Source organism: Meleagris gallopavo, chromosome 2 (genome assembly GCF_905368555.1).
Source record: "Meleagris gallopavo chromosome 2, MGAL_WU_HG_1.1, whole genome shotgun sequence".
NCBI classification, from domain to species: domain Eukaryota; kingdom Metazoa; phylum Chordata; class Aves; order Galliformes; family Phasianidae; genus Meleagris; species Meleagris gallopavo.
The window spans coordinates 58,201,758-58,214,243 of NC_139405.1; the positions used below are offsets into that span (position 1 = coordinate 58,201,758).

General features: G+C 38.6%; 1 protein-coding gene across 4 annotated transcripts in view; it reads left to right on the top strand.

Moving 5' to 3' along the window:
• The window catches only part of THEMIS (thymocyte selection associated), a 78,019-nt gene that overhangs the window by 3,346 nt on the left and 62,187 nt on the right, over positions 1–12,486 (top strand). Inside the window, exons 1-2 of one of the 4 annotated variants that reach the window (XM_085217340.1) lie at positions 2,264–2,564; positions 12,011–12,169. In XM_085217340.1, coding sequence (XP_085073466.1) covers positions 12,025–12,169 — 145 coding nt within the window. In that variant the 5' untranslated portion in view covers positions 2,264–2,564; positions 12,011–12,024. Of the gene's footprint in view, positions 1–2,263; positions 2,565–7,175; positions 8,258–12,010; positions 12,170–12,486 lie in introns of those variants that run through there. The other 3 variants (XM_085217339.1, XM_085217338.1, XM_085217337.1) reach the window with 3 other exon arrangements.

A 12,486-nucleotide genomic window follows, 5' to 3' on the forward strand; every position in this document is an offset into this window, starting at 1 on the left:
TGTCTAAACAATTCTACAACTATATGACTTGCAAATTAGGCTTGCTGCTCTTAAGAGTTTCAGTACTTCTACAAGCATAAGAAAAGTATGTTACAGGTCTTTATAAAGACGAGAAGCTTTTTTTTTTTTTCCATGGTGGGAAGTGTTTTTATTAGAAGCTGCAAAGTTCCAGAGTAAGAGTAGGAATTTGGTTGCCCCTAGGCAAGAGCAAAGCTCTAATGATGATAATTAAAATGTCCCATTCTGTTTTCATAACCATGTAGCACCAAATACAGTTCAAGTTCCTCTTAGGCGCAAGTCTACCTGCTACAGCTCTGAGTGGAGAATGTTGGAAACATGCTTTGTGTACTCATTCCACCATTAGTTTATCCATCAGCCTATAAAAACTCCGTCTCTGCTGCTGTTAATAAAATTGTGATTTGTTTAACCATGTCTACCAAAACTGCAAGTGGACAGGACCGTGTAGATCCTGTTTCAGTTCAGAATACTTCATACTAGAAAAGTTGAAGAACATCAAAATGCTGCCTTTTGTGGTGTGCTACACCCCAGACACTTCTCTGAGGAACAGTTCTCTTTTTTGTTCCTGGTTTGAAGCAAAGGGTTGGGTTTCCTGTAATGCTTTACATAATTGAGATGATACCAGAAGCAAAATTACACTCTTTTTCATGCCACACTTGGACTTAGGGGTGAGTTGAAGACCTATCTTTTTTTCCTTGCGAAGGATGGCCAAGGTTTGAGGAGCTGGCTCAAACCAGTGCATCTGCCTGCAGTTACTCTCTACAACTAACACTGTGCAGAGTCAGGAAGATGGGTTTTTGGTAATAACTAACTCTAACTTTTTCTAAAGTGCTTTTCATTCATCACACTCAATGGGCCATACTGAAGAAGGGAAATTATTGTCATCCCTGAAAACAGAAACACCAATGAAGGGAGAGAATGGTTCTGCTGGCCCCAGGGATATTTCTCAGAGCAGCTGTTTAGGACTCTGTTCACTGTTCTTTTCATAATATCACTGCTGCAGAAATCAAATTGCTAAACTACTGGAGGAATTAGAAAGGATGATTATAAGTTGAAAGCAAATTTGTCAGATACAAATATCTTAGTAATCAGCACTGATTAGAAAGCAACTGTAGCACAGTCTGAAGTACATGACAGTTTAATAGCTTCTTAAAATATGTTATTAACAAATTAAACTACTGAAACTCCATTGGAAAATGATTTGATTGACTGAATGTCTTTCTTTGAACATTTCAGTAAATATTGATGCTTAGTGAGCTAAGTATTGTATGGCCACTGATTTTTACAGATGGCATGCAGTATGAGCTTTCATCTTTATGTTGCAAAAAATTACATCTGTTTTAATACTGATATAATTATTTTATGGGTAATTTAATTTAATATTCTGCAGGCTTAAGTTAACCACTGGCAGGATAGTAAAATGTGTCAAATTTTAATTGTGAAAAATGTAGAACTGCTCAAGGCATCTATTCTGTTGGTGTTTCTTTCCACTAACGAAAGAACCTTCTACCCACAACCTTCCCAGCTTTTACTCCATCTAAAAAGAAATCCCACATAGTATTTTTTTATTCCCCTAAAGCTAAATATTCACACTAGTGATGGGAATTAGGATATCGGGAACACTTCACAGCACAGGGAGACTTGATAGATCCTCATCTCTTTTCAACTGTTCCAAAGCAGTATGTGTTTCATAAATTGCAGTGCCAGACCACCTCCTCTTTATGATGGAACCATGAAACTCATTGGGAAAATTTTATGTTGTGTGTTCTTTCTATGGGGAGAAGGGATCTTTAAGCCAGCAGCCCCAGCCCTCTACAGGCCTGAAGTTCAGCAAGGCAGAAAGCTACAAATGCAGTTCTGTGCTCTGCTCCTTCTCCTGGGGTCTGAAAAGTTCCTCAGGGACAAAGTGGTGAGAAGAGATATCACTGCAGCCTCATGCACACCCAAGGTTAATGTCTTTGTATATCTAAGAGGTGCCCGATGTTGCCAGGTGGGGGTTTCCCCACTCCCCACCCCCATCCTCCCAGGCTGTTTGGTGCTCCCTAACGGTTGCAAGAGGCAATGCCTAACAGAACTCACAGGGACATGCTCCTTCATTGGTTAATGTGAACTGCTCCATTTAAAAACTTTCTTGCAAATCTTGAAGAACATGAACGTGGTCAGATTCATGGTTTCTCTTGGCTTTCTTTTGCTGACCTCATATCCACATCTGCTTGCCTTCTCGGCAGTTTCAGTTTCACCCTTTCTGCTTCTGTTACTGGGAAGAAGCTTCTTTCCAGAGTGAGCTTCTGCAAGCCTTGCAGGAGAGCCACAGGTCCTGCTGGCCATTAGCAGAGCACTGCAATTAATTACAAACATCCTGTTAACCCCTAAACTGCAAACTGACTAAAAGAGGAATCCCGATAGATCATCTCAACTGGACAGTTTCAAAACACTTTGATGAAGATGATTAGGGATGTATTTCTTGGAGATGGAAGATCAATGAAAATGACCTGTGCATTTACTAGGTGGAGTCTCATATGAGTGAATACCAAAGGCAGAACCGGGTAAGAAATTGTAGAACTTTGTGGTATAGTATTTTTTTCTTGCTGATTTCTCTCATTTTTTCAGAGAGAGAATCCAAATCTTTCCATGAAAATTGAAGGGTTTCTTCCCTTGAAGATAGTTATTTTCTTTCCTCTTGTTTCAGCATTTAAGAAAGTGATCCCTGGGTAGAACAAGAACTACAGATTGTTTGAATTCTCTTTTGTGGTCAGTAGTCAGAGATGTTAGTGAATTTTCTCTATTAATATGTACCACTGAAACTCTGCTGTACTTGCTCAGATTGCTTCAAAAACATCTTTTATTCTGAACAAGAAGGAAAGTGCCTTTCAATGAATGCAATATGAGAATGAAACCTGACTTTTATGGGTCAAATATTGCTCATTTTATTCATGCTGCTGCCCCCAGTAGGATGACTCATCCACATACAGTGCAAAAATCCTGACCCTCAGTAGCTGTCTCTGAGGGCAAAGCTGTTTTGAGGATTCCTATGTGCATTTTTTTTCCTTGACATTCAGCTCCAGGCCTCTCTGTTGAAGGCACAAGGGATAGGAAGGATATCCAAATTGCTTATTTCAGTACAGGGATCAACCCTTCCCCCATGTGCTGATTTTCTGCAGTGGGTTGGAGACCTCTAAGAGTGGGAGGAGGAGGCCTGTGGTGTGAGGAGCCATGTTCCAATGTGTTCCTACCATGTTATAAAAGTACCACCACAGCTTACACAAACTCAGGCTCTGGGAAGATAGCTGTATGACTACAGCAAATAAGTGGAGTGGAAATGTCCTAGTACACACTTCCCATGCAAGTCTCAGCCCATGTTCTGTTGCTCGGTTGCTGAGGGATATTTTTTTCTTTCAGTAACTTTTCTTCCCATCATGACTTATGCATGAGGGAATGTGGCATTTGTTCAGGTTCGTAGTTACTAGTCAGCTCCCTTGGGCAGACAGTAATGGGCAGAGGGGCAGTGTGCAATGGTCTCAGTGGGTAAGGTGGTTAAACAAGTTGCCAGTTTGGGGTTTTATCTGTAACGCTCAACACTCTAGCCTGACCCTGCAACATGATTTAAGAAACCTTCTTAAACCCAGTCTATCAAAGCACATATGTTCTTAAACATCTACCTCAATAAGCATACCTTAAGACTAATTAATGCCGCAAACCAAATGAATAAGACTAAATAAATCACAAACAGTTAAAACAGCAGTGAGTCACGCAGTTCAAAAGCATTTTTGGCATTGCTTTTGCTACTACTGTAATTCTGACTTGCAGGGGTAAAACCAACAAAAGGTCAAAGATGTTGTATTTGGAACTGTGGTTTCACTTGCTCTTTCCATTATAGTGGGTGCTGCACATACAAAGTTGTGCTGCCATATACACGAGCATGAGCCCTCAGGATAGATGAGAATCAGAAAAAGAGGAAAAAAAAACACATAAACCTATCAGGAGAGAAATAAATCAGAAACCGCAGAAGTAATTTTTTAAAAATTCCATTATGATTGAAATGGCTTAAAGCACTTGACATTTAAAGTTTGACTTTATATGATGAAAGATAAATCTCACAGCTTTTGTTTTTTGATGGTTTTGTGTCGGTAAAACCAGACCCTCTGCAGTCTAGGTAGATGAGATCAAGATAAGATGCTTAGAAAACAGCATTTTGAAGGGACCTCCATGGTAAATTAATTACTGAGTTCCTTGGTGAATTTGTGTCCAAGACTGACCAAATATGCAGATTTTTGTTGCTTAGCACACATTAGAAAGAGAAGACCTGTTACATAGCCCTGTAAGTCGTTATGTCTTTTGGTGGGGGTCCTGCTACACACAGTGCTGCTTTGTGACCACTGCAAGCATGGTGTGAGTATGGGGACGCTGGGGATCCCTCATTCTCAGTGGGTACAGGGTTAGGAAGGAAGGAGTAGATAAAAGCCATGTAGGTGCTTCGTAATGTTTGTATCCACAGCCAGAGACTGGAGAGAGAAACCAGGGCATGCTTAATTCTTCGCCTGCCACTGATTGCATATAATATTTTCAGCCTCTGTATTTTTCCCACAAGGTATTTACTTTATGGGGTTTAGTGAGGTAAGTCCAGCATGCTGGTTGCCCTCTCCAGCTCTCGGGAGATATTTGAATGAAAAAAGATAAGTAACTTCTCTCTGTCAGAAGCCAGTTACTTTTTCCTACTGCTTGATCAGGGTTTAATGCCATTAATGTTATTAAGCAAAACTCTCCAACCTGCAACTTCAAAATAGATCTCTCCTTTTACTAAAGAGCATGAACTCTGAACAATTAGCTGACCCTCACATAACACTCATAAAGAATGATATCTTTTTTATTGACACTAATTACAGATACATTATGCTCTTCATATTACTTTAGGTGCCTGTAGCAGCCTTAATAAAAGAAATTGCAGTTAATAAAACTGCAATTTCAGCCCAGCTATGTCCTAGCCAAAAGCAGGCTATTGTAGTTCTGACTGAATGGCTACACCGAAGGGTTATGCCTTTCTGGGCAAGCAGAATCATGTCACCAGTGACTGAAACACAGGCACCTCTGATCTGGGAAGACAGCATCCATATGGGCAACTGATGACAAAATAATAATGGAGAAAGGAACATTTGGAGAAGGACACTGGGACAAAGTTCTCCTCTTTCAATATATGTCAAGAGATCTTTCATCTCCTAGCAAAGCAGCCAGACTCCTGGTTCTTTGGATCTTCTTTCAAAGACCTCTGAGCCTGCCAGCTGTAATGAATTCAGTGGGTGCCACTGAGAGATAAAAAGGAAGAATTTTTTCCTTCAGGGATTCAAACTCATGGGGATGGGGAATAGATGCCTCATGTTTGGCCCAGAAAGTCATTTGGTTGTATTAGAGAAAAGTTTAAGTTTTGTTAAAAGAAGAATAGGGGATATTTGGAAATGCTTTACAGAACACTCAAGCAGACAGACTGCTGGACTGGGAGTTGGCCAGCCTGAGCTTGAGTTCCAACCCTGCTGAATGGTCCTCTGTGCAATCTTGATCACATTTTTTGTCTGGCTGCATTGCTCTCACGGGTCCTCCTCCCTTCTGCAGTGCCCAGACCTTTGTGACTGAATGGAGTTAAGTAAAAGTGATATATTATCAGTGTCTAGTCATGGACCTGATTTTGAGCAACACTCCCTACTGGGGTCACTGAATTGTTCATTCCTAGGGCAGTCAACAAATAGACATTAAGCTACTGGGAGAGAATGGGAACTATTACTGAGATATTTGCTGTGCTGTTCTAACTTGTATTATAAAATATTTATCTCAGTGGTGCTGTCACTAGCCCTCATATGAAGAGCGACTTGATCCACCTCATGCATTAGCTGTCTCTGTATTTTTTATTGTAGTTTTTAATATGAAAACATTCTTTGTTTACATTCAATGAGAAATAATTCAAATAAAGGGCTCATGATAGGGAGGGTGCTGGTGTGGCTGCTTAACATTTTGGGAAAGATGGAGGAGAAAGATACTGAACCAATTGTTACGGTTGCTTTGATGTGATCACAGCAGTTGCTAATATAGATTGTCAAACTAGAGCTTATGAAAGGATAGAAATGAGTTTTTTGCTGAACAAAGTAGCAATCTAAAAAAGGTGGTTTCAAAGACAACAAGCCCTTTAATTACAACCTTCAGGGGCATCGTTTGATCACTGCAAATAAGCTGCTTTATTCTGTGTTCTGCTAAAATGTATTTTGCATTATATTGTATACATCTTTCTCAAATAAAAAAAATTCAGTTCTCAAGTTTACTGGATTTACATTTTCAACTCTTTCTTTGCGACTCAAATGGAAAAGACATAGTGACTTTATATTTCACAGCAAACTAACATATTGAAAGGTCTGCTCTAATTTTAATTTTAATTTTCCATATATTTTGGGGGTGTCCGTTTCACATAGACTGCAGTGAACTCTTTCAGGGGCATGTAGTCACACAGTGGGCATTTTCACAGAGTTTTAAGACTAATTATTGTTGCTTTTAAAAGAGAAAGTATTTTTTTGTCATTTTTTGAAAACCATGCTGTTTCCCTCCCTCCCTTTTATCAGCACAAATATTTGCTACAAATGCCTTGAGACAAATCACATAAGTAACATTTTTCTTGTCTGAACAAAATCTTCATTTTACTAATCCAGGCGAACAGCCAAGCAAGGGCTAAAATCAGGGCTAAGGCAATTTACTTGCAGACAAATATGTAATTACAATCAATACCGTATATGCAACTGCACCCCCAAAAGTTAATCTGTTCTTCTTGTATGGCTGGCAGAGTTTCATTTCTTAATGATTTTTTTTATGTTGGTATTGTTAAAAATAAAGCTTCTGCAATCACAGTCTTAGTCTGTTAGCCATTCTCCTCCCAGCCTTTCAACCTCATATTCTTTCACCTTTGGTGTACTTCAGATGAATCTGGTAAAGGAAGAGGTAATTAAAGTCCTACAAGATGCCCATGAAAATGGTCATTTAGGTAGATGTCTATCCCCATGCTTATCTACATTTCTAGCTGTCAATCCACTCATATGCATGAATATTATTTGCTTATAAGCTGTTGAAAGTTTTTCTCTGAACTCCTTAATTGATGGAAAATGCTGTGATGTACCTCAGCTGGTGGTTTACAAACAATCTATCTGGCCCCTTTTCAGGGCTGCAGAGTGCTGTCCTGCAGCTACGAGACCTGTGATACTGAGGTGCTCTTTACATTCAGTCCACTAAACTTCTCTCTTTTCTTGAAGACTTAAATTATTCTTCCTAACTGCTTAATACCCTTCTTGATCGTGCCAAAAATGTGTCTTTCCTTTCTTCCTTTTTTTCTTTAACATAAGAATGAGTTCATTTTCCTTGGTATTATTTATTACAAAGTATTATGTTTGCCGGTTAATTATATACTCAGGTAACCATTTATTTCTTTAATGGTAGGATAACCAGCTCCCTTTCATTCTTTTGTTAGTTCTTTTGTTCTTCCTCTTTTTTTTTTTTTTTTTCTCCCTTGGATTTTTGTTCTTCTGTTCTTTTGTTTCTTTCTCTCTCTCTTTTTCTCTCTTAATTAGAACTGTGACTTCTTTTAAGTTTTAATTTTAATATAACTTTTTCCTGGAACCGATGCTTTTGTATGAACAATCCATTTGTTTTCCTCTACACGCTTTTGTTCTGATTAAAGACTGTAGGAGTTAAGGTGCTGTGACAGCCCCGTGTGTCTTTCTGTGCACATTCCTTGGTGGTTTGCAGTCTGGTGTTTATAATCTATCTTTTTCTGAATGCATTATCTTGGCCCTTGATGTTTCAAACTGAGCCTGCAGCTCCGTGTAATGCTTTTTGTATACTCCAGCTTGAACTCCATATGCTTGTCTGCCTCAGGTATTTTGTTTCTTTTATAAGTGTGGATTTTCTTTTCTTGTGTATTTTACCCTTTTCTTGTAGTGTTTTAGATTCCCTACTATCTCTGAAGAGCTGGGCTTCTATTTATCTCCTTGTATGGGAACTGCTGAATCATGGCCTGAACCTCTGATTGATCACCTGAGGCAAGCAATGAGTTAGCCACAGGAGCACAGGTGAAGGCAATTCACCTGTGCTGCCGGAAGGGGTGGAGCCTGGCTCCACCTCTCCTACACCCATTTAAGAGCTGACTACCATTGGGGAAGGATCTCTTCTGGAGATCCCTCTTCTGAAGTTTCGTAGTGAGCCTAGGATATGGGTAAGTGGTCTATCTTTTCTCTTTTGGTATAATAACTGCTTAGTAAAACTCTCTAGTATATTTCATAATTATGACATCTGTATATTCATTGATTATACACCCTATAGGTGTATGGGGTGTGTAGGTTGTTCACTGCATTTCTCGTGCTTTGAAAACTTTGAGTGCTTCATCAAATGTGTATTTCTGAGCCATCTAGTTATCTATTTTTGAGTGTTTGGCAGCACTAGGCTCATTTTACAGGTGCTGCTAGACTGGTTCTTCAGTCTTTTTTAGCCTACCAATAATTGATTAGTGTTAACACTGTTTTTAAAGTTCTGTTTATATTTTATATTCTATATGGAGGGCAGAAATTCTCTGCAGTATAATTTGTAGTGAAACTATTGCGCTCAAGGAAGAGCGAATCTGATAAAAGCAGTAGTGCCTCCAAAACCAGCCATAATCAGTGACAACCTCTGCATTCCCTCCATGATTCCTAAGGGTAGCACTCTGCTGCAGATACAGACTGAAGCAGTGGTTAAATCTTCTTCAATTACACCTTATTATTTTTTTTTAAGAAGTTTAGCCTCTTTACTGTTCCATTCTTCGCCTCAGGATTGGTGCTTGATTTGATTCATGCTAACTACTGTGTTATTTGGAAATCACCTCAAGCCAGCTAGGCCACTGAACCTTCATCCTTCAATGCCTATGTTCTTATGGAGCAATGTTGCCTGCATCTGGGTGTGTGGTGGGTCTCAGATGAACTGAGGGGAGCTTGCAAAGGCTGTCTTACAGAGATGAAAGTAAATGTGCCTGAAGCCCGTAATTAGTCAGTGGAGTTACTTTCAATGCATTAAATGATTTCTAGGGGTCTCTTTTCAAGTGAAGTAAACTGAAGAAGCTAGATCTAAAGCTGTACTGAATAAAAAAGGCCTCTGGAAGTCACAAGCTCACACTTTGAGTATGTTTTTGCAAATATTTATTCAAGGGTGAAAATATTGGAATTCTTTTCTCATTTTTCCACACTTCTATAATGCAGAGCTCAATGGGTCCTGTGGGATTCCCTCTATCTAATAATATCATGGCTGCTTGTGAAATCTACCGTCTGATGTGAGGAGTGAGGTGATTCAGCACAAAAGGGATATTACCCTCTTCATGGCTGCTCGATTTTTCTCTCCCTCTCGTTTTAATGTGTAATAAGTATTGCACACACAGTTCTGACTGTCATAAAATATCCTATGGAACTCAACTGAATCAATGAGTGCTATGATAATTCCTCATGTGTTTATTAGAGCAGTGGCTACTGCAAGTGTAGCAATATCTGGTGGAAGAAAGTGGGTTAGTCAGTGTTGAATTTCTAAGAGCCTGAAAGCAGAGTAAACAACTGCACAGTATCTTTACAGTAAGAAAACTAAATTTTTTTTATCATTAGAGAGCAACAGCTTTTTTGGTCTTCTGCTTGGCATCAGATTGATTAAATGGATGCATAAACAGAATGTTCTTCCTCTTGACTGTGGTTAGTATTTGTATGGCCCTATAATCCAGAAGAACTCTGCACTGACCATTGTACTAATGTGCAACAGGAAGTCATCAACCTTCTGGGAATACTAGAGTCTAAGTACAATAGCCCTCTTCATCCCATGTAGTACTACAGGAAGGGGAAACAGGCAACAAGAATCAACTGTCATAAGATTTTTGTTTGGACTGTCTGTTTAGTTTTTTTAATTAATTATTAGATTCCTTCTGCATAAAGTTAAAACCTATGCTCATGTATTTTTCAGTGGAGCAAGTGAGGGTTCCCTGGTGTCCATCTTAACTGTGAGAGGACCACACAACAAACAAATGTTTACTTGCACGTGTCTTCAAGACAGAGTAAAATCAATCAGTTTTTCCATGTCGCTTTTGTTCATTCTCCTTTTCTGACATAAACCTATTGGTTAGCCTAAACCCAAATTCAGGCTTTGGGTTTAAGCTAAAACTTGAGTGATTTTTGCTCAGACCAGTCTCCAAGTGACTTCCAGTGAGGCTGAGGTGGTGGCCAAGTTCTTATTACCTGCAAGTGCTGCAGCAAAGATGATAAATATATCTCATACTCAGTGTGATTGGAATTGATCTTGACTAAGCATTAGGAAAATCACTGGGCCTAACAGCTGCATTCTCTATATGACATTTGATTAAAAAAAGTGAGTTGTTTTGGTTTGTTTCTTTTTTTTCCTCCTCCAACTACAGGGAAAGCTGTGGAGTAGAGCTTCATACTTTCTGTATAAAGGGAGTTCTGCAGGCAATGGCAATATTTCTGTACAGGCCATCTAAATTATTGATTGCTGTATATAGCCAGAGGTCAGGTTTTAAATATCCCTTATGCTTGAGATCATTCTGGCAACCTATGTTAAAAAGAACAGAGAAAAATGCAAGAGTTTAAATTGAACAAGATGCAAAAAAAAGCTATTAAAATGATTGTGGAAAGGAAAATTTATCTTCTTAGAGATGATAAAGAAAATTTGTTTCTTTGAGAATTTTGTCAATAATGAAACCAGAGTAGGGGCAAAATTAACCTTGCAAGTACTCTCAGAATGGGGAAAATGGAAATGAGTAAAAAAAGATTAAATTATGGAGCAATGTCAGTAATGAGGAAGGAACAGTCGCAAAAAAAAAAGAGCAGAAATGAGAATAAGGTTTCTTACCATGAGAGAAATGAAACTCGGGAAGGATAAGCAAGGCACTTCCATATCAATTCAGGATAGAGCTTGATAAGTTTATGGTAGGAACTGTGCTGCATCAGAAGAATGGAAGCTAGTGTTCAAGTCAGCATTTCTGACGTGAGAATTTTTGTGTTCAAAGTAATACTATCTACAAATGGAACTCAAAGAAGACTTGATCACTATGTGTTTTTGCTGCACTGTATATGTAATTAATAAATTCCATACCTCAAAGCTTCTGCTAATCTCCTGCAGGGACCAGGAGAAAAAAATTCCTTCTTCTGTGTAACTTGGCTTTTGTTACTCATTTGCTTTATTATTCCACTCTGACATGTACACATTTCTGAAACACCGGAGGACGTAGCTTGAATGGAAAAGGAAGGTCAAGCTGCACTTCCAGTTTGTGCCAGGGAAGTTCTGAAATGCTTGGTTGAATTGCTTTGTTCCAGCACTCAAACTTCTGAACATCATAGACCAAAAAAAAAAATTTTTCTTCCAGGTCAGAAACAATATGTATTTTTTTCACTGTGTGGCAATGGTTACTGTTGTTAGCATATCAGACTTCAAATTTTCTAAGTATACTTTCTTCAGATTTCCTGTTGCTGTAGGAATATCAGTTGTAGATTGTTCTTCATTCTCTCCCAGTCTCTCCTTGGACACCTTGTAGGGTCTGCAGTATTTGTATTCTGTTGTAAACTACTGTTTTCTATGGATTGTGCTATGCCCTGTGCTGTGCAGAGGCACAGACCTGAGTTCCACCACCTGCTGATTTTGTGTGGCAGCTCCTGAGGACCCACATGATCCTGTGCTCAGCTTCATTACATTTCACTTTTACAACTTTGAAACGGGATCTTTGAAGTCTTTTCCCTCATGTAAGTACAGTGCATACACAGGGTTGACCTAGAGAGACTGAAGTCTCAGATGAATTTTCTTATGAACCTAAGGAAGATTAGATTAGTTATTGCAGGATAAGTATATTTCATAGAAATCCAGTACTTTTTTTCTTTTTTCAAGTATCTTTATCTCTTTGTATAAATGTGAGGAAAAAGCTGAACATCTTTCCTTTGTTTCTTTTTAGGTTCCATCTATGAAATGTTTGGAAATGAATGCTGCCTGTCAACAGGAGAAGTGATTAAAGTTATTGGCTTCAAAATTAATAAGCTCATAGCAAGTATCTGTGAGAATAATGAAGACAGCCAGTTTTCTGCCAAAGTGGAGTTACCACTAAATTTTCCTGGTATAGTATTTCATGAATACATGTTTTTGAGGAATTACAATCACCTTTTTGCATTTTATTTATTTACCGTCTTCACTGATATTTGTTTGAGCTTTCGTCTCAGCTGTCAAGGATACAATTTTATCAGATGGCACAAAACATGACCCACTCATTTTTAAATTTCCATTCCTATAGTTCTCTTTCAAATCTGGATAGAAATTATTCATGTTATAATGTTTGGAAATGATCTCTATACTTGAGGTCACTCAGCGTAAGAATTCTTACAAAGACATCCATTCAGTTGTTTGTGACTGTTGAATTTTGAGGGTTTTTTTTTT